General features: G+C 30.6%; 2 protein-coding genes, 1 long non-coding RNA gene and 1 pseudogene across 3 annotated transcripts; 3 read left to right on the top strand and 1 right to left on the bottom strand.

The window, feature by feature from the left end:
* Positions 1–1,385: 1,385 nt before the first annotated feature.
* Positions 1,386–4,013, bottom strand: LOC114181456 (DEAD-box ATP-dependent RNA helicase 39-like). Its single transcript, XM_028067920.2, has 5 exons — positions 3,355–4,013; positions 2,489–2,578; positions 2,197–2,373; positions 1,936–2,076; positions 1,386–1,822 (listed from the first exon to the last, which is right to left on the bottom strand). The coding sequence occupies exons 1-5, from the start codon at positions 3,895–3,897 to the stop codon at positions 1,649–1,651; spliced, it is 1,125 nt and encodes a 374-aa protein (XP_027923721.1). The 5' UTR covers positions 3,898–4,013; the 3' UTR covers positions 1,386–1,648.
* A 4,062-nt stretch (positions 4,014–8,075) lies between these two features.
* Positions 8,076–8,723, top strand: LOC146887127 (uncharacterized). The gene is made up of 3 exons (XM_085672037.1): positions 8,076–8,234; positions 8,367–8,630; positions 8,718–8,723. The coding sequence occupies exons 1-3, from the start codon at positions 8,076–8,078 to the stop codon at positions 8,721–8,723; spliced, it is 429 nt and encodes a 142-aa protein (XP_085528163.1).
* A 785-nt stretch (positions 8,724–9,508) lies between these two features.
* Positions 9,509–10,227, top strand: LOC146887126 (uncharacterized). The gene is made up of 3 exons (XR_014994333.1): positions 9,509–9,660; positions 9,751–9,871; positions 10,073–10,227. It is a non-coding gene; the product is annotated as an uncharacterized LOC146887126 (long non-coding RNA).
* A 1,806-nt stretch (positions 10,228–12,033) lies between these two features.
* On the top strand, positions 12,034–20,941 carry LOC114180739 (uncharacterized; annotated as a pseudogene).
* Positions 20,942–24,071: the final 3,130 nt, after the last annotated feature.

Raw genomic sequence — 24,071 nt, 5'->3', positions numbered from 1 at the left:
TTTAAACTAAATAGTTTTTCTCTTTTCCTTTACGTATTTAGTTAAAATCTATGACACATAGATATGATATGTGTATCGGATACGACACGTATCCGATACGTTGATACTATTATTTTCAAAATAGTAGAATACGATACGTGATAAATACGTGATATATGAATATTGAAAAATATATAATAATTCTTAAAAACATAATAAATATATGATTGTTTTGTGTGAATCCAAATTAAAACTATATGTACTAAAGTTGTCAACATAAAAAATATAAATTATTATCTTCATAGAAATACCATTACAAGAAAACTCTTAAATAATAACCAATTTTAGTAACCAAAAATATGTTAGAGACCAATTTTCTAATTAAAGATTAATTTAAAGACCAATTATTTTGGTAGCCAAAACCTGATAGCTAATGTTAATGATTAATTTAGAAACTAATTCATGATTGAAACTATTTTAGTTATCAATTTAGAGACCAATTATAATTTTTTGGAACTATTTTAGTTGTCAATTTGATCACTATGGAAATCGCATGTATGGAAACCACTGTTGTTGTGGGAACCCCCACTATGAAATATGTCATGCGCGCCTCCCCTCTTAATCTCACTCTCCCTTGCATCGTGTGGTGGCTCGCAACGTATTTTTATGTCGCTCTCCCTCGCGTCATGTGGAGTGGCATGAACATGGTAATGACACCACACGTGCGTCCTCTCCTGATCTAACATCATCGTGGTGGCTTGCAGTGTAACTGTGTGTGGTGGTGGTGGCGGCTGATGTCGCGTTGTGTGGCTTTTGACTGCTTGGTGTTTTTCTTTTTTAATTATAGACCATAACCTAGTCCAACAAGCATATGTGTATGAGTAGAGTAACATGCCTTCTTTTGGTTTAACAGGTTGCAGGTTGACCTGTTTTGACTTAAAGGGTTGGTAAGTTGTGCAAGTTGAACTGCTTTGGACAAATAGATTGAAATTTCTAATCCAACCAGCCTATTTTATGTTGGATTGCCTGGTTGGCTTTTGAAGCCTAGTCCACCTTGCCACCCCTAGTTGTGATGAACATTACAAAACCCAACTTCCAAATTTTGAAGATAGTTTGGTTTTTTCTTTTTTTAGATTTGATGGGAACGGAAATAAACCAATATCAATCACCATTCATACCTTTTCCTTAAAATTCAACTAGTATAATTAATCATTAATTTTGAAATCTCTAACTTGTTAGTCGATAATGAAATAGAATGATGTCTTGATTAGATGACGTTAATAAATTGTGATTGTCTTGAAAGAAAATGATAAAATAACTTTTAAGAAAGTCTTCTTCACATATAGAGGGTACGTTATAAAACTCGTACACAAAACTCACATCTTGCTTATCACTTTAGAAACATCTAAAATAAGTTGGTATATAAACATAAAAGAAATTAAACTGAACAATGTCAAATTCTTTGCCTTTTGAAACACAACTCGGATAGTTCCCTCCTAAAGCCTGGTATTTGGTGCTTCAGTGTTAGAAGAACATGATAATAACATACAAGGGTACAAAACCTATTTTGGTGCTTCGGTGTTAACAGATAGTTTCTATAAGAAAGATCATAAAACCTATTTTGACTTTTCTTTCGTTCCGTGTCAGAAATTGTAGATCAAGATGTTAGTTATTCTTGTTGCAAAAGGGAGTCCATGGCCTCTGCCACTTTTTTCTTAAGAGCATGAAGAGACTCTGTGAAATGAAAGACTTCTGTTTGATCCATTTCTAAAGACATTGCAGAAATATTTCCTGCATGATGGCACTCAAGATGCTTTACAATGGGGGATTGTTCACCCAAAACCTGTCATATGGAAAAGATAAATCATAAATATGACCAGTATTATGATGGAGGTATAAGCACATTACCTTCATGCAAGAGTTCAAATACTAAAACAACATAATTGGTCATCATACCTCAGCCATGGTTGAAATGGCCAAAATAGTTTGTAATCTTTTGACATCAGATTTTGATTCATGATCTTGTATTGGTCTGAGAATTTTATGGATTTCAGGATCAAGGCCACTACCAAGCATGCAATCTGCCTCATCCAACACCTGCGCAAGAAGCATGAAAAAGAGTAGTGTGATCAATGATAGGAGCTTCCAAGAACTGGTAACCTGAGTGCTATACATAGATTTTGACACAAATATTTTTAAGTGAAACTAATTACTAACCAAGTATCTTATTTCAGAAGGAACAACGCTCCCCTCTTCAACATATTGAAGAATCTCACAGGGAGTTCCAATCATTAGGCCAATAGAGGCTTGCGACTGCCCATTATCTGGTGAAGCACAATCCTTTGCAGACTTCAATTTTGTGTTATGGATGATATATGTTGCAGCATTGAAGCACTGAAATGCCAAAAAATTTTGAAAGGAGCATCATCAGTTCATAAAAACCAGGATGGTACTCTGCACAACTAAATAGACAAGATGGTGAGATGGTACATAGTAGAAATTGTGTCACCTGTGTGGCTTTCTCCTCCGTAGCACAAAGCACGATGGCTTGTGGATGTTTTGAATTTGAACCAAGCAACTCTCTATCCCGTCTTAGCAACTACACAAGTTTGACATATTTAATCCATTTTTTCTCTAAGGGGAATAATAAACACGGGAGGAACAGGACAACAAAAGTAGATAACAGTTATCATCGTTTGTGTTAAAGTGATGAAAATGAAGCTAAAAAAACTATGTCACTAACTTTATAAATATTATTATTATATTATTCAACCCTATTAGAGATCCCATATAAACTTGAAATATTACCAAATTATAATATCTATCTATCTATCTCTACATATCTAGATGAGTGGAAACTTCATAATGTCACCCATTTGTAAAATTGACATAAGAAAACGCTTGAAATGGAGGTATTTTATTATTTAAATCAATACAATGATTCTAAGATAAATCACTAATTCGATCATTATAAGTTGATTTGGGAAATTTGTTTTCTCCTAGTGGAATTCTCAAGCAAACAATCAATTTTATATTACAGAGTTCCAATAGATGAGACATACAAGAACCTTTATGCCATAACAAGGTTAGGAAGGAACCAATTTCACTTGACATCACCTTCTAAGTAACAAAATTCCGGTATTTTCTATCAAACAGAAACCCATACCAATACCAAATAATTAACGCAACAACAACAGTCATATCATATCAACTAGGTGAAATACCAGATAAATAAAAATAAACAAACTACAAAAATAAGCCAGCTTGCAAAGTGAATGCATTCCCAAATTCCAGTATCTTGTATACACCCAACTCAAGGAATTTGATCCTCAAAAGTCAAAACCTAGGAAGGAAAATGAAGAGAATTAAACTAACCTGAATAAGGGGCAACAAGAAGGCCAAAGTTCTGTCAGGTTCAGATGGTGAACTCAGCAACACACTCTTCCCTTCCAAGATAACAGGAATAACCACACACTGTATCTCACTGGGAATAAACCCTCCAATCTCCTCCATTACCTCAACAAGCTCATCACTCACACCCAACTCCTTGAAACTTCTAACAACCATGGTGGGTTCTTCCTCATTCTGCACACCCTTTTGGACCACTTTCTCAGTATAAGCATCTGAACTTAATGGAACTGAAGTTGAACCCCCTTGAGGGGTACCCTTGGCGTCTTTTGGGGACCCTTTGAGTTTTCTTTGCTTGAACTGTTCCAAAATCAGTGCATCCCTTTGGGACTTGGACGATGAAGTCTTTGATTCTTCAATAGGAGGGTCTATGGAGGAGGAAGAAGTTGAGAATGTGATTCTACTTCGAAATAAAGAAGTGGGTGGTGTTGATTTTGATAAAAGCTTGTGCTTTACGTGTGAAAGCAGAGAAAAAGAGAGGCTAAGAAGCACTCTGCGTCTTCCTCTCATGTTTCTCCCTTCTTCTGCGTTCTTTTTTCGTTCTTCGAAATACAAAGTGGGAATGGAAGTTTTGGGTTTTTGATGCCGGTAGGGTATTCTCGAGCTTTTGAGTGATGTGTTATGTGAGGTTTTTGTAAGGAATCTATTTATAATACAATTCAAAGAATCATAAAAGGCAAAAAAAATACATGTGTCATTTTCTCATAATTTGTTCAATTTCAGAAATGTAAATTTTTTTACCTTTTAAGGTAATTTGGACACGTGTCATCTTCTTAGCCCGTCTCAGTCATCTTTCTCGTTTTTCACCACACTCACGTTAATCCTCTCTCTTGACTTCCTCTCTCTCTTCATTTTCTCTCTCAGGCTGTTTACGCACTCTCCAGTACTCTCCTTCCTCAAACCCTTCACTTCCTCTCTCTCTTCACTTTCTCTCTCAGACCGTTTACGCACTCTCCACTTCTCTCCTTCCTCAAACCCTAGCCACACCTCTGCCTCCGCCTCCACCTCAATCGTTCTGTTTCGCATTTCCTCCACAAACGCGACACCAAATAACGTTCTCCACCTCTCTTCACTTTCCCTCTGTCGAACCCTAACCTTTTTTACGCATTCTCCACTTCTACGCGATCCACCTCCCTTCCTTCTCAACTTCATTCGACCTTTTTGCCGCGTCCAACCATCTCCACGATTCTCTCGATTCGTACTGGTTTAGGGTTAACATCAATTTTTTTTGCTTCTAACTAATTTTTTGGTTTGTTTTGTTTGTGTAGATGGTTTTTGTGCTTCAGACGCTCTTCCTGCACAAACGCGATCCACCTCTCTTCTTTCTGAACTTCATTCGACATTTTTGTCGTGTCAAACCATCTCCACGATTCTCTTTACTGAAACCATCTCCACTTTTGTGCCGCATGAAATGCTCTCCATTGGAATCGCACTCTCCCCCTTTCTGCCTCATCAAACCTTAGCCAGCTCTCTGACGCCGCCTGAAACGCGATCCTCAAACCCTAATTTTTTGTTCTTAGACTCAGTGAATCCAACTTCGTTAACATCAATTTTTTTGTCTTCTAACTCATTTTTTGGTTTGTTTTGTTTCTGTAGATTGTTTTTGTTCTTTTGTGCGCCCATCTCTTTGACGCCGCCTCAAACGCTCTCCATCGCTCTTGGGTAATAACTTTTATCTCTTCACTTTTAATTTTGAAACCCTAATTTTTCATTTCTTACTCATTTTTTTCTTTGTGTAGATTTTTTTTGTGGTTATGTACCTTTTGAAACCCTCTCGATGTCTCTGCTGAATCAGACTCAAACCCTACCATTTCAATCTGATATGTTGTTCTAACTCATTTTTTTGTTTTTTTTGTTTATGTAGATTGTTTTTGGGTTCATTCCTTCATTAACTCTAATAAGATAACTTCATCTTGACGTCCACTACGTATTCCAGTTGCTGATCAAATTTCTTTTTCTCCACTGCTGATGAGAATATGTTTTAATCAAATTAATTCCTTTAATATGTTGTATTGTTTAATTGTTTAATTCATGTGTTTTGATTAAACATGTCTTTCTTTGTTATTGATTTTCTGATGTCTGATGAAGAACTTTGAGCTTGATCTTATTGTCCCTCAACTTTAAATGCAGGATCTGTTGCCATCTTATTTCATAAGATAATTTGTTGTTGATTCTTTATGAATTATTTATGAATTTGTTGTATTGATTTCTTTTGTTGTTGTATCGTTCATTCAAAGATCTTCCATATTACAGTTTTAAAAATCTATTTTTGTCGCCTATTGCATGTTTTATTGGTTTCTATTAACTATTAAGTTGCTTCACTTCTTAATCTTTTTTATTGTTAATGTTTGCTCAAATTTGATGCGATTATACATCAACTTTCAAGAAATCCCACCATTTCAGGTTTGCTTAATTCGAACCCCAACATTTGAGGTTTATTTCATTTTTTGTTAATTTTATATTTTATCTTACTTCATCAATCTGATATGTTGTTCTAACTCATTTTTTTTTTTGGTTTATGTAGATTGTTTTTGGGTTCATTCCTTCATTAACTCTAATAAGATAACTTCATCCTGACGTGCACTACGTATTCCAGTTGCTGATCAAATTTCTTTTTCTCCACTGCTGATTAGAATATGTTTTAATCAAATTAATTCCTTTAATATGTTGTATTGTTTAATTGTTTAATTCATGTGTTATTATTAAACATGTCTTTCTTTGTTATTGATTTTCTGATGTCTGATGAAGAACTTTGAGCTTGATCTTATTGTCCCTCAACTTTAAATGCAGAATCTGTTGCCATCTTATTTCATAAGATAATTTGTTGTTGATTCTTTATGAATTATTTATGAATTTGTTGTATTGATTTCTTTTGTTGTTGTATCGTTCATTCAAAGATCTTCCATATTACAGTTTTAAAAATATACTTTTGTCACCTATTGCATGTTTTATTGGTTTATATTAACTGATAAAGTTGCTTCACTTCTTAATCTTTTTTATTGTTAATGTTTTCTCAAATTTGATGCGATTATACATCAACTTTCAAGAAATCCCACCATTTCAGGTTTGCTTAATTCGAACCCCAACATTTGAGGTTTATTTCATTTTTATGTTAATTTTATATTTTATCTTACTTCATCAATCTGATATGTTGTTCTAACTCTTTTTTTTTTTTGGTTTATGTAGATTATTTTTGGGTTCATTCCTTCATTAACTCTAATAAGATAACTTCATCCTGACGTGCACTATGTATTCCAGTTGCTGATCAAATTTCTTTTTCTCCACTGCTGATGAGAATATGTTTTAATCAAATTAATTCCTTTAATATGTTGTATTGTTTAATTGTTTAATTCATGTGTTTTGATTAAACATGTCTTTCTTTGTTATTGATTTTCTGATGTCTGGTGAAGAACTTTGAGCTTGATCTTATTGTCCCTCAACTTTAAATGCAGAATCTGTTGCCATCTTATTTCATAAGATAATTTGTTGTTGATTCTTTATGAATTATTTATGAATTTGTTGTATTGATTTCTTTTGTTGTTGTATCGTTCATTCAAAGATCTTCCATATTACAGTTTTAAAAAACTATTTTTGTCACCTATTGCATGTTTTATTGGTTTATATTAACTGATAAAGTTGCTTCACTTCTTAATCTTTTTTATTGTTAATGTTTGCTCAAATTTGATGCGATTATACATCAACTTTCAAGAAATCCCACCATTTCAGGTTTGCTTAATTCGAACCCCAACATTTGAGGTTTATTTCATTTTTATGTTAATTTTATATTTTATCTTACTTCATCAATCTGATATGTTGTTCTAACTCATATTTTTTTTTTTGGTTTATGTAGATTATTTTTGGGTTCATTCCTTCATTAACTCTAATAAGATAACTTCATCCTGACGTGCACTACGTATTCCAGTTGTTGATCAAATTTCTTTTTATCCACTGCTGATCAGAATATGTTGTAATCAAATTAATTCCTTTAATATGTTGTATTGTTTAATTGTTTAATTCATGTGTTTTGATTAAACATGTCTTTCTTTGTTATTGATTTTTTGATGTCTGATGTTCTTTGTTTGATTCTTAATTGTTGTATCTTTGATTCAAAGATCTTCCATATTATAGTTTTAAAAATATATTTTAGTTGCCTATTGCATGTTGTTGATTAGTTATGAATATTGCATTCCCCTTACTTTTTTCATTACTTTCAAATGTTCAAACTTGAAACTTGAAATCAGATCTTTATTTCCTATTTTCGTTGATTTGTCAACCTTTTCCAACATTTAAAGTTACTTTTTGTTTTCTTTTTGTACTGCTTTCTGCCATATTTCCTTTTATTGCACAACATTGAGCCATGTGAAAAACAGCTTTTGTTTTTTTCTTTCATCTTCGTATTTTTGTCAGTCACTTTTTCCAATTTTTACTCCATTTGTTTAACCTAAACCACACTTTGCGTGTTGTTTCAGTAAATATCTTTTTTCATTTCAAAATCTGCTTTTGCTTTTGCAGATTGTTTCTAAATTTGTGAAATGAAAACCAGAGCATGCGTATGGTGTTGTTTTGTATTTATGATTTTCCAATCTATTCTTTTTATGTTTTTATGTTTTGTACAAATACATTTCTACAGACCTTTCTTCATTCCTTACTCTACTCTGATTTCCCTCATTTCCCTCATTCCTTCAACCATGTCTGTTATCCAAAAACACACTCACTCTTTACAAGAACTAAACCCTGAGAAGGAGAGTTGGAATATCCTTGCAAGAGTTGTAAGGTTATGGTTTGTTGAAGATTACACAAAAGGAAAAACTCCATTTTCCATGGAAATTGTTCTTCAAGACCAAGAGGTATCTTCCTTAAACTATAAACGGCTTTTATTTTTTGACTTTTCCTAAATTTTTTTTTACCCAAAAGTTTAGATATGTTTTTATAAGTTTAAATCTGCTTCTATTTTTTCATTTATGAATCTGTTTTTTCAGGGTGTACTCATCCATGCATCTGTTAGACGCACATTGATATACAAATTCCAGTCTGAAATCAAAGAGGACAAGGTTTACACCATCCAATCTTTCAGTGTTTCATGTAATGGTGGTTGTTATAGAACCACAAAACATGCCTATAAGATCAACTTCCAATTTGGAACCAAGGTCAATATGGTGCAAAGTACCTTAGTTCCGAAAACTACAACTTCATACACCCCTTTTTCAATAATCATAGTTGCTGGTTTTGACACAGATTACTTAGTTAGTAAATATGTTTTGCTTATTTTTCTTCATTTTTTTGTATAACTTTTTGTTAATTTTTTTTCTTTCTTTTTCCTCTTTCTGTAGATGTGATTGGGATGTTTACTGGTGTTGGAACAGAGAGGGAGCTAGAGAAAGCTGGTAAGAAAACCAAAATGAATGTCATCCTTATTGAAGCTGATGGGTAAGCAGATTTCATTTGTTTTTGTTCTTTATTGTTTTTTATTTTTCTTCATGTATTTCATCTACTTCTCTTTTTATGTGATTTTTAACATTCAATAGTTTGCAACTGGAGTGTACTTTATTTGGTCAATATGTTGATATGTTAAATGCATTTCTGGCCTCTGGAGAGGATCAACATGTTGTCATTGCTTTGCATTATTGCAAAGTGAAGACCTTCCAAGGTAACTAACATAAACCACATTATTACAGTTGTAATAATGAATAAAAATCTTTTTGACATTTTCTCTTTTGTAGATAAAGTTTCTATTCAAAACTGTGTGAACTGTACCAAGATCATTTTTAATTGTGATGGTGAAGATGCAACCAAGTTGAAAAAAATGTAAGTCTATATACATAACATATATCTTTGTTTATAGATAGATATATGTATATCTTTGTAATATAACATATTTTTTTAACGTAGGATGTGGGATAATACTGAATCTCCTTCTCAAGCTCTTACCCAACTTTGTGGTTCTTCTAAAGTTAGCTTAGAAGATGATTTCATTAAGCTGCATCCTAGGAGTTCAATTGAAGGTCTAAAAGATTTTAAGCAGGTTCAAATATTTGTCTCTATGTTCCACATAAATTTTTTTATTTAATGACTATTTATTTTTTTGTTCATAATTTAATGAATATTCTTTATTTTACAGGAAAGTACTTTTGTAGTAAAAGCTACTATCAAACATGTGCTAGATCATGATGATTGGTGGTATACAGCATGTATCTGCAACAAAGCAGTTTATCCTGATTCCAAAATGTTTTTTTGTGAAAAGTGTAACAAGCATGTCATTAAGGTTACACCTAGGTAATATTTTCAATATTCACAACATGATTTTATTAATATAATATTAAGAAAACTTAATAATGTTCATAATGTCTTTATTGTTTTTTTTAGGTTTAAACTGAAACTTCGTGTAATTGATGCTACGGATTCTACAACTTTTGTTGTATTTGATCGTGATGCAAGTGCAATGTTGAAGAAATCATGCTCTGACATTCTTGACTTGCAAGACAAGGTTAAGTTTTTAAAATAATCATTTCTGCTTATATTGTTGACATTTAACTTAAATGTTTTGTATAATTTTCAAATGAATTCACAATCAATTATTTCCTATTCTATATTGGGTACTTCATTTCCACTTATTTTACTCATTATTGTTGTACAGTAGTTGTTTTATATTAATTTACATCATTTATATTAATCTTTTTTTTAATAGAACACTGCTGCTGGAGACTTGCCTAAAGAGTTTGAAGTCCTAATTGATAAGACCTATCTGTTCAAAGTTAAGTGCAAGAATGATTATAATAGCAAATTTGAACAATCATTCAGAGTTAAAAAAGTTTGCATGGATGAAAAAGTAATTGAAAACTTTTCTGATGTTGAAATTAAGTCTTTGGTAAGTTTTTTTTTATATTTTTTTTCACGTGTTAGCCTATTTTTTTCTTAAATTTTATTATTATTAATATTGTATACAATTTTTAGGATCTATACTTTGCAAATGAAGAAGAAAGCAAATTAAATGAGCGAACAAATCAAATCTCATCTGATTCCATTGCAGAGGTAGTTGAAGATTACAATTTAACTTATTTTGTAAAGCTTTGTATATGCTAATCTGTTTTTTTTTATTAGGATCTGTTGATCAAATTCACAGAAGAATCAAATGATCTTGAAACTCTAAGTGATTATTTGAACAATATAGTATCAAGCCATGTTCCTCCCGAAGAATCCTTGAAAAATAAAAATGTAATTGATGTTCAAATTCATGAGTTAACCCGCAAAGAATCATCTCATCTGGACAATCTTGATTTGGGGACTCAACCACCTGTTCCAGTACTTAAAAGACAAAGTCGATCTATGGTTCAAGAAAACAAGAAGATTCCAGTGAAGATGTTGAAGAAGAATATAAAGATTGAAAAGTGATAGACTTTATTTGGATTTTTATGTTTATTATGTTATTTTTTTGAAAAACATTTGCTGCTGTTATGTATTTGTACTCATGACCATTTGGTTGTTATTTTGAAAACAATATTACTTCAACTATGTTTTAATTTAATTCTGAATAGATTTCATGCTTATTTTTAATTCTGTACTCTATCTTTACATTCAAAATTTGCTAGCTGAATCAAAGTGTGTTGATATAATTTGACATTGTCAACACCATAATCATGCTAGCTACATTAAATTAATTAATTTCAGCATAGGTTTTTCCTTTTGTTTTGGTTTATAAAAAATCCTTTATTTTCACTATTTGTTTACCTTTTTTAAATAGATTTCTTTAAATTTATATACGTTTTGTTGTATATGCTTATTTTTAAAATTTAGTATATATTGCTAGCCTAATGTCGAAGTTTTGATATTATTTTTAATGTCAACTACATTATGATGCTAGCTACATCAAAGTCATTAAGTTTTTATCTATGTATATTTTTCAACTACATTATTGTTTTCGTAACATATACAATTTATTTCATGTTTTCAAAACCATGATTCCTTCATCAAACAGATTGATTAACAAATCAAAAAACATTTGTAACTTTGCATTTAAAGGATAAAAGTTGATTTTTATTTTCTTAATCATAATGGTACAATTTTTTAAATGTTATCTTTTCTTCTTTTATTAATTAGTTATCTTTTATCTTAATATTTTATTATATTATTTTTATGTGCTATTACTCTTTCAACTTCTTATTTGTTTTTATTTATTAAAAAAATGTTCATTTCTTTATAATTTTTTTAAAGTTACTTTTACTTTCTCAAAATTAATTTTAAAATTTTATTAAGTAGCATTGAATTTTGAAAAACCCTTCTTTAATTTCTCTTTAATTACAAGTCTTTTCATATCTATATATTAACTTTTAATATTATATTTTATTCTTTTATTAATTAGTTTTCTTTTTTCTGAATTTTTTATTATATTATTTTTATCTGTTATTACTCTTTCAAATTCTTATTTGTTTTTATTTATTTTAAAAATGTATATTATTTTTAAAGTTATTTTTACTTTCTCAAAATTAATTTTAAAATATTATTAAATATGATTCAATTTTCAAAAAGCTTTCTCTTTAATTACAAGTCTTTTCATATCTATATAACCGTCTGTTTTCCTTATTTACTATCAAGTTTTATGTTTTTACAAAATCACTGAAAAAGAAAGGTCACTTCCCTACACTTGCTTCCATGGATTCCTCTTTGAGTGTCACTGCCAGAAAAACTTTAGGAAGGTTCACCACGTATCATTTTGTTCATAATCAGGTACGTCTACTTCACAAAAACTTAAAAAAAATATGTGCTTTGATGTTTTTTTTTAAGTTTAGACCGTACCACATTGCTTCGTCATCCATCTTAATCGTTCAAAAACATGTATTTATGTTTTCACTTTTTACACAATATTACTTATTCTCGATTTTCTTTCTAAAAATTCAAACTTTCTGCAATAATCTTTCAAAGGTCGTTTTTTTCTATTTGTTTCCCATGCTTCATGTATGTTAAACTATATTTTCCTTCGTCATCTATTCCCCAAATCTTACTTCATTTCATTTTTTTGTTATCAAAATGTCATCTTTCTTCAATAATCATTGAAATCAGTTAAAACTACTGTTTTTGATGCATTTCTCATCTATGTCCACCTTTTTTGTCTTTCATAAGACAACTTATATTTTTACTTTGTTTGAACTCTGACTTACTATTGGTTTCTTCTAAAGATGTCAACTTTTTTCATTAACCATTCAAATTCACTACTTTTCTGTTTTTTGTTTTTATCAGTTTTACATCACCCATGCATGTTTTTATTCCTGTATTTTAATATTTATGCTTTCATCATCAGTTTCATATTTGTCTTATTCATCTTTTTGACCTTTCTATCTGTTTTTTGTCTCATTAGGAGTTTGGACATGTTGATCCAATATTTTTCGCTATTTTTGGTGAGGAATTAGGACCCGTTTGGCACTTGGAAGATATTGAAGGGAATCAACATCAGTTAACCTTTAATATGGATGTGAATCATCCCGTTCTGACGGATGGTTGGTATAGTCTACGAGTTTTTTATAAACTGCAACATATCCATCAAATTGTATTTAGATATGTTGGCAATTCTACCTTCCACATCATTGTATTCCCCAACATGTCTACAATATCGACTGGTGCCAAATTTCTTTCAAACCTAATTCGGTTGCGAAAAAAACATATGTTTAGAGTCAAATTGTCAAAATCTCAATGCAAAGGAAGCCATCTGGTGAACTTATAATTTTATTATTTTGGTTTTATATTTTGTTTTCTTTATATATTTTTATTTGTGGTCTTATTTTGTTCTTTTTTCAGGACCTACAATCTGACTTTGCAGATTACCTTCGTAAACATAGATTGAGGAGGTTGGAATTGCAGGGACGTCACAACACCTTCATTGTTCAATGTAAACTTCTGCTCCGTAATACACCAAAGAAGTCAAGTAAGATTGGGAAGGGATGGAAGGACTTCTGCACATTCAATCGTTTGGAAGAAGGAGATATTCTTGTGTTTCTAGCGGACAAAAAAATGAAAAAGAAGAAGATCAAAGTATACGTCCACAAAGAATGCAGTTTCTAATATTGCACTTTTCTTTTAGTTTACTATTTATATTATGTATGTTTTTTTGAAGAACTTTGAAAGTACTTTGGTTTTATTTTGTTTGTAATAGTTTTAGCATCTTTTTTTTGTTGTTTCTAATAATTAGAAGCCATATCTAAAAGTATTTAACCTAATTTAATTATCGTCAAGTTTTATATTTTAATTATTTTCGTAATACAAATTTTATTTAAGTACTGATTTTCTAAAATAAATTTTCATTTCCGATACTATAAATACTTTTAAATGATTATGATAAGAATTTAAATATGTTAAAATATTTGATTGTTTTTCTTTAAAAAAAGGTTAGAAGTAATAATAAAGAAGCCAAGTTGATATTCTGCAGTACTAATAATTGGACATACTAACTGAATATAATTTTCAAAAGATTTTATTAATTTCTTTACAAAAAATATTTTAATATTTCTTGTAAAATTTATTGAAATTGTTTTTTAGTAATAGAGTAACCATGAAAACATTAAAACCCATTTCATTTTGAACTCTCTTACAAGTTTTTTAATTTAAATTTTATTTCTTCGATTTTTTTTTTCATTTCTAAACTTGAAAACAATAAAATAATTTTCTTTTGCCCTTTCTTTAGTACTTGCATGTTACACTCAATGTACAAACAAATGTTTACTTTAATGGTTGACTATTACAAAACATAGTACTTTTGTGCTTGGCAAAAAAGGACATATATCACAGATCCACATTCTGAAATGAGGCTTTGCATTGTCTGAAAATCATCAATTTGGACTTTGCAGATCAAATCTTTTTCAAAAGGTACGCTTTTCCAAATTTTAAGTTATTTGTTCAGTTCTGATATTTCCATATCAATGAAATGTTTGTTGTTTTTTGTCAAAAGTTTGTACTGACAGTACCTGAATCATCAGGAAGAATGTTGGTTGAATACTAAAAATGTGCCTACATATACTAATAGGTTTTTTCTTCCTCTCTGCTTTACTTTCTTCACAGTGCATTGTTAATTGCTTTTGTTATTAGTTTTCTATTTCTAATTTTAAATCTTCCTCCAACATGTAATGAATTTGTAAAACATCATAATACCACAATACAATGCATAACTTCTGCACACTTTGAACATTATCACAACAAAATGGATTCAACAAATGGAAGAAGAAAAAGGAAGAACATTATCCCACAAAATTTTTCCAATACCTTGATGAAGTCCACAGGTTCAATATTTTTATGTTTCTGACATTGCATTTTTAAGTTTCTTCATTTTTTGGAGCTCATTTCATTCGTTTCTCATCCAATTAAATCTACACTCATACATAAAAACAAAGATGCAAATTCTAATCTTGCTTCATCTATGTTATTTTTTTTTTCTTATTTTAATTTCATTAACAAATGAGGACAAATCCAGTCCAACTGAAGCATTTGCTTTTCCAAATACTACACCTCTTTCTCAGTTAAGATATTGTGGTAATAATCTTTTCATTCACTATACATTTCATCCAACAAATTTATTACTGCATTCATTGTTGTCAAACTATTTTTCATTTCGTTCACAAATCCGAATCCATTGATTGCACTAACACAAATCTTTATTAATGCATTCATTTTACATCTATTCTTTTCTCATTTGACTTTTTAACTATTCTACCAGTATCGAAAGAAAATGTTACGCCAGATTCAACTAGCAAAACCTACTTATCTCTCAATGAAGATACAGACGTGCAGAATAAAAGAATTCAATCTACTATTAGAAAGCCACTTTCCGAGTTGACATATTGTGGTAAGTTTATTTTTTAATTTAATTTTCATTCAAATTCAGTACAAATGCTAGCACTGCATACTTATTAATCTCATTATTCATCTTTAATGCATATTATACAATTAACACACATTGATATTAGATGACATCATTTCATAATTAATTGGTTTCATCTTTAAATTCATTTCATAATCCTTTTTTTAATTGCATTTTGCAGAACTTGAACAAAATAATGGGAAAGCTGCACGAAGAAGAAGGAAACTTATTATAAATCAGAAGTTGGCAGATAAAAGTAATTACAAGCGTAATAAAAATGATTAAATACTAATTCTTTATATATCTATTATTATCTTATCTTCAATTGAATTTCTTTCATATTAAATTTTTCTATTACTACCTCTCTTATTATAATTTCATGGTTCTACATCCATTGGATCTACCAATGCTCCAATTTTGCAAAACAGCAATAGTAACAACACAGGTACAAATGAAAAATATATTAATTTTTTTAATGCTTTTCTCTTAATATATTAGTGCTTTAATATATTTTACTATTTTTTGTTTTAAAATTGAGTTGTGCATACTGAAATTGAAGTTATTTTAGTTATTCAAATGTATACCACTAATATATTTTACTATTTACAATTATATTTCAATGATAAATTAAATTAAGAACAGAATTACAAAATCATATATATCAATAATATTTAGTTCATTAATTTATGGATGTACCTGCAGGTATTGTTCAATTTGATTGTCCTATTGGAAGAAGCAAAATCAATGTGTTTAATACAGAAGAACTGTTACCTAAAGAAATTGTGGGTAGCAGCTCCAGTCATGCTTCACTAAATTCTTGTGCTTTTTCTGAAGTTGTTAATCCTTTTTATGTTCAACAACACCAAAGTCATGGTAATTTATAATATAAACAAAATTCATTTCATTACTTTAATTTCTTTAATTGTTACAAATTCAGCTTGCTAATATTAATTTCAATCTATGTTAAAGGTTTACAATTTTGTCAGCCTTCTCGGGAGCAAGCTATTAGATCTATTTCGAAGATATTGGATTTTGACAATAATTCTGAAGAAGATGAAAATGATGGTAATCAATAATGGTTCATTTTAAATAATAAATACTTTATGTTTCTTTCAGATAACATAATTGGACATTTCAAATCTGATTTGTATTCAAAAGCTGAAATTCAAGGTGAAACAATACTTTTTAGTGTTTTTATATTTAAGTATAAATGTTATTTAATTACTGACATATATGTTTTTTATGTACTTAGGAAATGTTGATGTTGGGGAGTGTTCACTTGAGTTTCCCTATTGTCAAGCTCAACTGTGGTACGAAGAAAGATCTGATAAATGCAAAAGATTAAAACAAGTTGATTTCTCTCTTTGTTGTCAAAAGGGAAAAGTACAACTTCTATTGTTGAAGAAACCTCCACAATTGCTTCAAAAGTTGTTAAAAGGAGAAGACAGTACAAGCCAGAATTTCTTACATTACATAAGAAGTTACAACAACATGTTCTCATTTACATCCATTGGTGCTAAGATCCATTCCTCAATCAACGATGGATCAGGTCCTCTTCAATTTATTCTTAGTGGTCAAAATTACCATCACATTGGAAGTTTATTGCCTGAAAAAGGATCAAATCCCAAATTTGCACAACTATATATTTATGACACAGAAAATGAAACAAGCAACAGAGTTAGTCACTTTGGGTATGTTTAAATAGTTTCTTTATGTTTTAGCCATCATTGCGCATATAATTGACTAATTTTTAATTTTTCAGGTCTGATAGTCAGCAATCCATATTTGATAAATCATTGATCGAAGAATTGAAGAAAATGATTGACAAACACAATGTACTTGCTCAAACATTCAGAAGAGTAAGAGATTTTATACATGATCATGAACAATCAGATTTTGGATTGAGGTTATTTAGACATCGCTTTAAGGATCCTATAGTATATAATACACCAGTAGCAGATGAAGTGGCAGCATTGATTGTTGGTGATTTGAGCACCTTAGATGTAGGAAGGGACATCATTGTCAAGAAAGTTTCTGGTCAATTAACAAGACTACATGAAACACACACATGTTTCATTCCTCTTCAATATCCTTTGATTTTCCCATATGGAGAGGATGGTTATCAAGAGGATATTCCAATTAGAGATTGTCAAAAATATGGACAAAGTAGAAAGAGAATTCGCATTTCTTTACGAGAATTCATTGCTTTCAGAATACAAGATAGAAAGGTTGAATTTGGTAATGTTGTAAATTCACGTAGATTGTTTCAACAGTTTTTAGTGGATACATACACCATGATTGAAGCCCAAAGGTTGTCTTTTATACGAAATAATCAAAAACTCATTCGTTCAGATATTCTGAATGGGTTACAAGAAGCTGTTAACAAAGGTGAAACTGATCCTTCTTCCATTGGTAAGCGTATTGTTCTTCCAGCTTCATTTACAGGTGGTATGAGATACATGTTCAATAATTGCCAAGATGTTATGGCAATTTGCAAGAGGTATGGCTATCCAGATTTGTTTATAACAATCACATGTAATGTAAATTGGCCTGAAATTGTTGATTTTGTCAAATCAAGAGGATTAACTGCTTCAGATAGGCCAGACATAGTTTGCAGAGTTTTTAAAATGAAATTAGACCAAATGATGACCGATTTCAAGAAGAATAATTTCTTTGGCAAAGTCAATGCAGGTATACAATTTTAATTTTCTTAATTTATTTTTCTTACTGCCTATTGTTTTCTCTAATAATTATCTTACAAATTTAAGTATGTATACAGTTGAATTTCAGAAGAGAGGTCTGCCACATGCTCATATATTACTATGGTTGAGTGACTCTAACAAGTTAGAAAATGCAAAGCATATAGATCAAGTTATCTCTGCTGAACTTCCTCATCCAGATCTCTATCCTAAACTTTCAAAGGTTGTTCAAACATATATGATACATGGTCCTTGCGGAGCTGCTAGATTCAACTCGCCATGTATGAAAGAAGGTCGGTGTTCTAAATTTTTTCCTAAAAAATTTAGACATTCAACTACAATTGATGAAGATGGATATCCTGTATATAGACGTAGAGATGATGGTTTATTTGTGTTGAAAAATGGACATAAATTAGGTAATGCAAATGTGGTGCCGTATAGTCCTCTTCTCTTAATGCGTTATCAAGCTCATGTTAATACAGAATATTGCAACAAATCCAACTCAATCAAGTATTTGTTCAAATATGTAAACAAAGGTCCTGATAGAGCAACAATTAAAATTACAGACAAGGAGAATGAATCTACAGAGATGCATATTGTTGATGAGATAAAAAGATACTATGATTGTAGATATTTATCTGCATGTGAAGCAGTTTGGCGAATTTTTGGTTTTGATATCCATCATCGGTGGCCAGCTATTCAACGATTAACTTTTCACTTACAAGATCAACAACCAGTTTTGTTTAAAGATGATGATCGAATTGATGATGTATTGCATATGAATGAGAATATGAACACCATGTTCCTAGCTTGGTTTGAAGCTAACAAAAAATTTGAGGAAGGTAGAAACTTGACCTATGCTGAATTTCCAACAAAGTTTGTTTGGATGTCTCAACAAAAACAATGGAAACCAAGAAAGCAAGGTTATAGTATTGGTCGACTAACATATGTTCCTCCAGGATCAGGTGAATGCTACTACATAAGAATCTTACTAACAAAACAAAAAGGTTGTATTGATCATGATAGTATAAAGACAATTAATGGTAAAACATTCTCCACATACCAAGAGGCTTGCCAAGAATTAGGATTATTGGCAGATGACAAAGAATTCATTGATGCCATTAAAGAGGCTAGCCATCTTGCATCTGGAAATCAACTTAGAAGGTTATTTGTTGCTTTGTTAATCATGAATACAATGTCTAAGCCAAATGTTGTTTGGGATGCAACTTGAACTTTACTTGTAGATGGTATCCTATATCAAAAAAGAAAAGACTTGAACATACCAGGTACTAAATTGAATTATTCTACACTATTTTTTCCATAATTATGTATTAATTACATATTCTATTTTGTAGATTTTCAAATTGAAGAGCATGATTTACACAATCTTTGCTTACTAGAAGTACAAGAACTTCTAAATTCAAATGGCTGAGCTTTATCAGATTATAGTTACATTCCTCAACCCGATCTTTCAAATTCATTCAAATTTCAGAACAGGTTCATTGTTGATGAAATGAATTATGATAAAGAACAAATGGAGAAGTTACATCAATCTCTATTACAGTCTGTCACTAATGAGCAACTACATGTTTATAACAGAATTATGACAGCAGTGAACTCAGAGGTAGGGAATTTCTTTTTCTTATATGGTTATGGTGGTACTGGAAAAATATATCTCTGGAAACTTTTGTCAGCTGCTATTAGAGCAAAGGGAATGATTGCCCTTAATGTAGCTTCAAGTGGCATTGCATCTTTATTGCTTCCTGGAGGTAAAACTGCTCATTCTACTTTTTGCATACCATTAGCAATCAATGATGAATCAACATGTAACATCAATCAAGGAAGTCTTCGTGCTAAACTATTGATGGAAGCAAAACTTATAATATGGGATGAAGCTCCTATGATGAATAAGCTATGCTTTCAAGCTTTTGATAGAACATTGAGAGACATTATGAGAGCTACGAATCAACATAATGCTGACAAACCATTTGGTGGAAAGGTGGTGGTCTTGGGCGGTGATTTTAGACAAATCTTGCCAGTAGTAAGAAAGGGATCAAGGTATGATATTGTGAACTCATCAATTAACTATTCTGATTTGTGGCAATATTGCACAGTTCTTAAGCTATCACAAAACATGAGGTTAAAGACTGCTACTTCAAATGAAAGTGCAAAAGATATAAAAGAATTTGCTGATTGGATTCTTAAAATTGGAGATGGAAATATGAATTTGAATGAAAGTGGTGAAGCCAACCTTTCAATACCAACAGATCTTATAATTCAGGAAAGTGAAACACCTTTACTTTCTTTAGTCAAATTTGTTTATGGTGGTCTAATTGAAAATATCATGACTCCTAGATTCTTTGATGATGGTGCAATACTTTGCCCTACAATTGATAGTGTTGAACAAGTAAATGACTTCATTTTATCTTTGATTCCTGGTGAAGAACAAGTTTATTTAAGTTCAGACACTCCTTGCCAATCTGATGATGATCAAGAAATTCAAGGTGAGTGGTTTACTCAAGAGTTTCTAAATGATATTAAATGTTCAAGAATTCCAAATCATAAGATTAAATTGAAAGTTGGCGTACCAATTATGCTTTTAAGAAACATTGATCAAGCAAATGGTTTGTGCAATGGTACAAGGTTACAAGTTAATGATTTGGGAAAGAATGTTATCTCTGCTACAGTAATAACTGGCAAAAATGTTGGTCACAAAATATTCATACCAAGAATGAACTTGACACCTTATGATTCCAGCATCCCGTTCAAATTTCAAAGGAGGCAATTTCCAATATCCTTATGCTTTGCGATGACAATAAACAAAAGCCAAGGTCAAACTCTTTCTAAAGTTGAACTTTATCTTCCTCGCCCAGTTTTTACTCATGGACAATTGTACGTAGCAGTTTCTAGAGTCACATCAAAGAAAGGACTAAAAATCTTAATTCTGGATGAAGATGGAAAAGTAACCACTACAACTACAAATGTGGTTTACAAAGAAATCTTTGAAAATCTTTGATAAAGGTATACAAATTACTTTTATATAATTCTTACAATTTTTCAATTATTTTACATTTAACTGTATTTATTTTTTACCTTGCAGATTACAATTGGTGTAGATTACTTTATTTTTTGGGTCCATATACAAATTTTGGTGCACATTACAGTTCATGCATATTAGAACTGTATAATATAGTGATTGATAAATGTTTTCATACTTTCATTGTTTATCATTTTTTTCCACGAGCTACTTCTTTGAATTCCAGTAATGCTTCTTATATATTAATACACTATTGTTTCTTTTATTAGTTATATATATGTTGGTTTTCAATTGTTATTTGTTGCTTTACTGTATTGTCAACAATAAATATCTACATACATGTGCTTGGGTGTTACTAAATCCGAATTGACATAATTGCATTTCATTTGTTTAATTTTCTAAATGTTAAAGAATCTGAATTATATATTTTTGCTGTTACTTTACCTGTAACTTCTATACTTTATTTTATCTGTTACTTTTTCTGACAAGAACAATAACAATTTTAAATTTGTTGTCACTGTTTGCACGTGACAATGTTCTCTATTCTGACTTAAAGTTTTCCATTCATTCACAACTTTCACTTTACCATTTCATACACATCCTTCACTCAACACTACATTTGAACCTCCATTTCTCTACAATTACAAAATTGGAAATGGACCAAACCCAAGATCAGAGAACAATACTTTGGAAGTTCAACACCATCTACATATTCTCTAAGGTTTGTCTTCAATTTTAACACAATTACAAATTTAGATCTATTACCCTGCATTGAGATTTTCTGTTCTATGTGGTTCGCAGTGTTCTGTATTCATAACGTATGTACTGCACCTTTCACTTGAGTTTGTTTATTATTTCAATGTTCAGAAATTTTTCAGTTTTTTATTCTTTGTATTTATTTTTTAAAAGAATTATTAATTCTGAATTCAATTTTTATCAACGTCTGTTATAAATAAATATATTTTTTGTTGATATATTTGTCTGTTGACAACTTATATATGTTTTGTTTTTCATTCTTTTATTGCAGAAAAATTATTCATAATGTCTTTATTGTTTGAAAATAATTTAGTGTCCTCATTATTTTGTAGCCATTTTTGTTTGTTGATTGACACTTTGCTGTTGGTTATGCACACGAATTAGGCCCACAGTGGCACTTGGTAGATGTAAATGGTATGAGCACAACAATTACCTATAACATGGATTCAGATAACCCAAGGATCACTGAAGGTTGGTTTAATATGAGAAATTTGTATCAAATTCAAAGTGACTCACATCCAGTTTCAGTATTTGGGAAATTGTTTATTTCACCTAACAGTGTTTAAAGGTGGATGTACACGAACAAGTTGGACAACATTTATGAACCGTATTACTCATCAAAATACAAGATCTATATTTTCAGTGAAATTGTCAAAGTATCAAAGTAAAGCAAGTCACTTGGTATATTCCTTCTTATTTATTATTATGCTTATTACTATAATTAAATTCAAATACTTATACTAACAATAAACGTTTTAATGATGTAGGATTTGCCATCAAAGTTTGCCAACTTTATTCGGGAGGTCAAGGTAGAAGACGTCTTTCTTATAAGGCATAAAACTATAGTGAATTGCAAAATACTAATATCCAACAAACAACGAAGTTCAACAAAGATTGGTCAAGGTTAGAGGCTATTTTGTTCTGAAAATGAATTAAAAGAAGGAGATATTGTTGTCTTTCAAGTAGACAATGATTTCATCGAATCAAATGTTGAAGTATTCGTGAATGGTTGTTGTTGTGATTAGATTAACAATAATTTTTTAATGTTGATGAATTATGGTCATTGAACTTTGTTATATGACAATATAGTTGTGTACTTCATCAATTATGAATATTGAACTTTATTATATTACAATATAATTGTTTATAATAAATGGTTATTGAAACTTTGTTTACAATATATAATTGATGATAATTATTATAAATAATCCCGTGCATTGCACGGGTAAAAAACTAGTATATTACTCATTTTAAACATTCTTATTTAATATGGAAATTTAAGTTATTTTAAACAATTTCTCATGTTTATTAGAACATTTCTCTATTAAGTATGAGTATTCCAATAATAACTATTTTTTTATATACTGATCATTTTATTTATTTTTATTTAATATAGGACTTCAACTCGAATTCTAAAAAGATTATGTGAAAGAGGTTGGTTTGATGGCTAAATTTATGATGAAAAAATGGTTTAATTTTTATTGGGTTTTGTTAAAATGAGTAAAATTTAGAAATATTATGAAAATGGAACACGATTTTAAACTAAAAAATGTATATGTTTTTAAACACAATTTTGTTTTTTGTTTTTTGTTATGAAATTGTGCTTGTGAGTTTGATTTAAGGTCTGAGATTTTTTTTTCATGAGTATGCTTTTAGTTTTTTTTATTATTAAAGTAGTCCCATTTAATAGAAAATAAATCTATAAATGAAATATCACACAAGATATAATATAGAATGGCAGTACCAAAAAGGTACACATGTTTAAACCATTACAGTTATACCAAAAGTGCTAGAAGAGAAGATTAAGGTACACCATGATGTCAATACTAAAGCCGAAAGAAAAGTACAACGGTATTCAAAATACATGCTCCAGGAGTAGGATAATACATGGGCCAAAACCCTAAAAGAAGACCCAAAGCAAGAGGATCCGACCCAAAATAGGCTATGTAGGGGAATTCCCATCACCCTAATGACCACGAGGAGTTCTCACATTTGCTCACATCAATAAATTGATGATCATCGCAAAAGGAGAAAGCCACACACAAAACATACAAACAAGTAGAAAGGGTATGCTAGAGTAGAAAAACATTTTATCATACCATTGCATACAATTTTTAAAGCCAAAGATACATACATCAATCCAACATGTGATGACCAGCAAACAAGACACTAAGACTCAAGACACGATTATCCGGGATACATATAATCAGTCCGATTCACCAGATGCTTGCACTTGTGGTGGCTTCTACTGCTCTGTAGAGCCAATTGCCAATGGGTTTCACCCTACCACTCACAAGGTTAGTCTTCAAACATCTAAGGCCATTATCCTGCCAAAGACTAGGGTCTCCTACTA

This window comes from Vigna unguiculata, chromosome 4 (assembly GCF_037176805.1).
Source record: "Vigna unguiculata cultivar grain cowpea cultivar isolate G323 ecotype 2 chromosome 4, ASM3717680v1, whole genome shotgun sequence".
Taxonomy (NCBI): Eukaryota; Viridiplantae; Streptophyta; class Magnoliopsida; order Fabales; family Fabaceae; genus Vigna; species Vigna unguiculata.
This window is presented reverse-complemented; position numbering and strand designations above follow the sequence as displayed.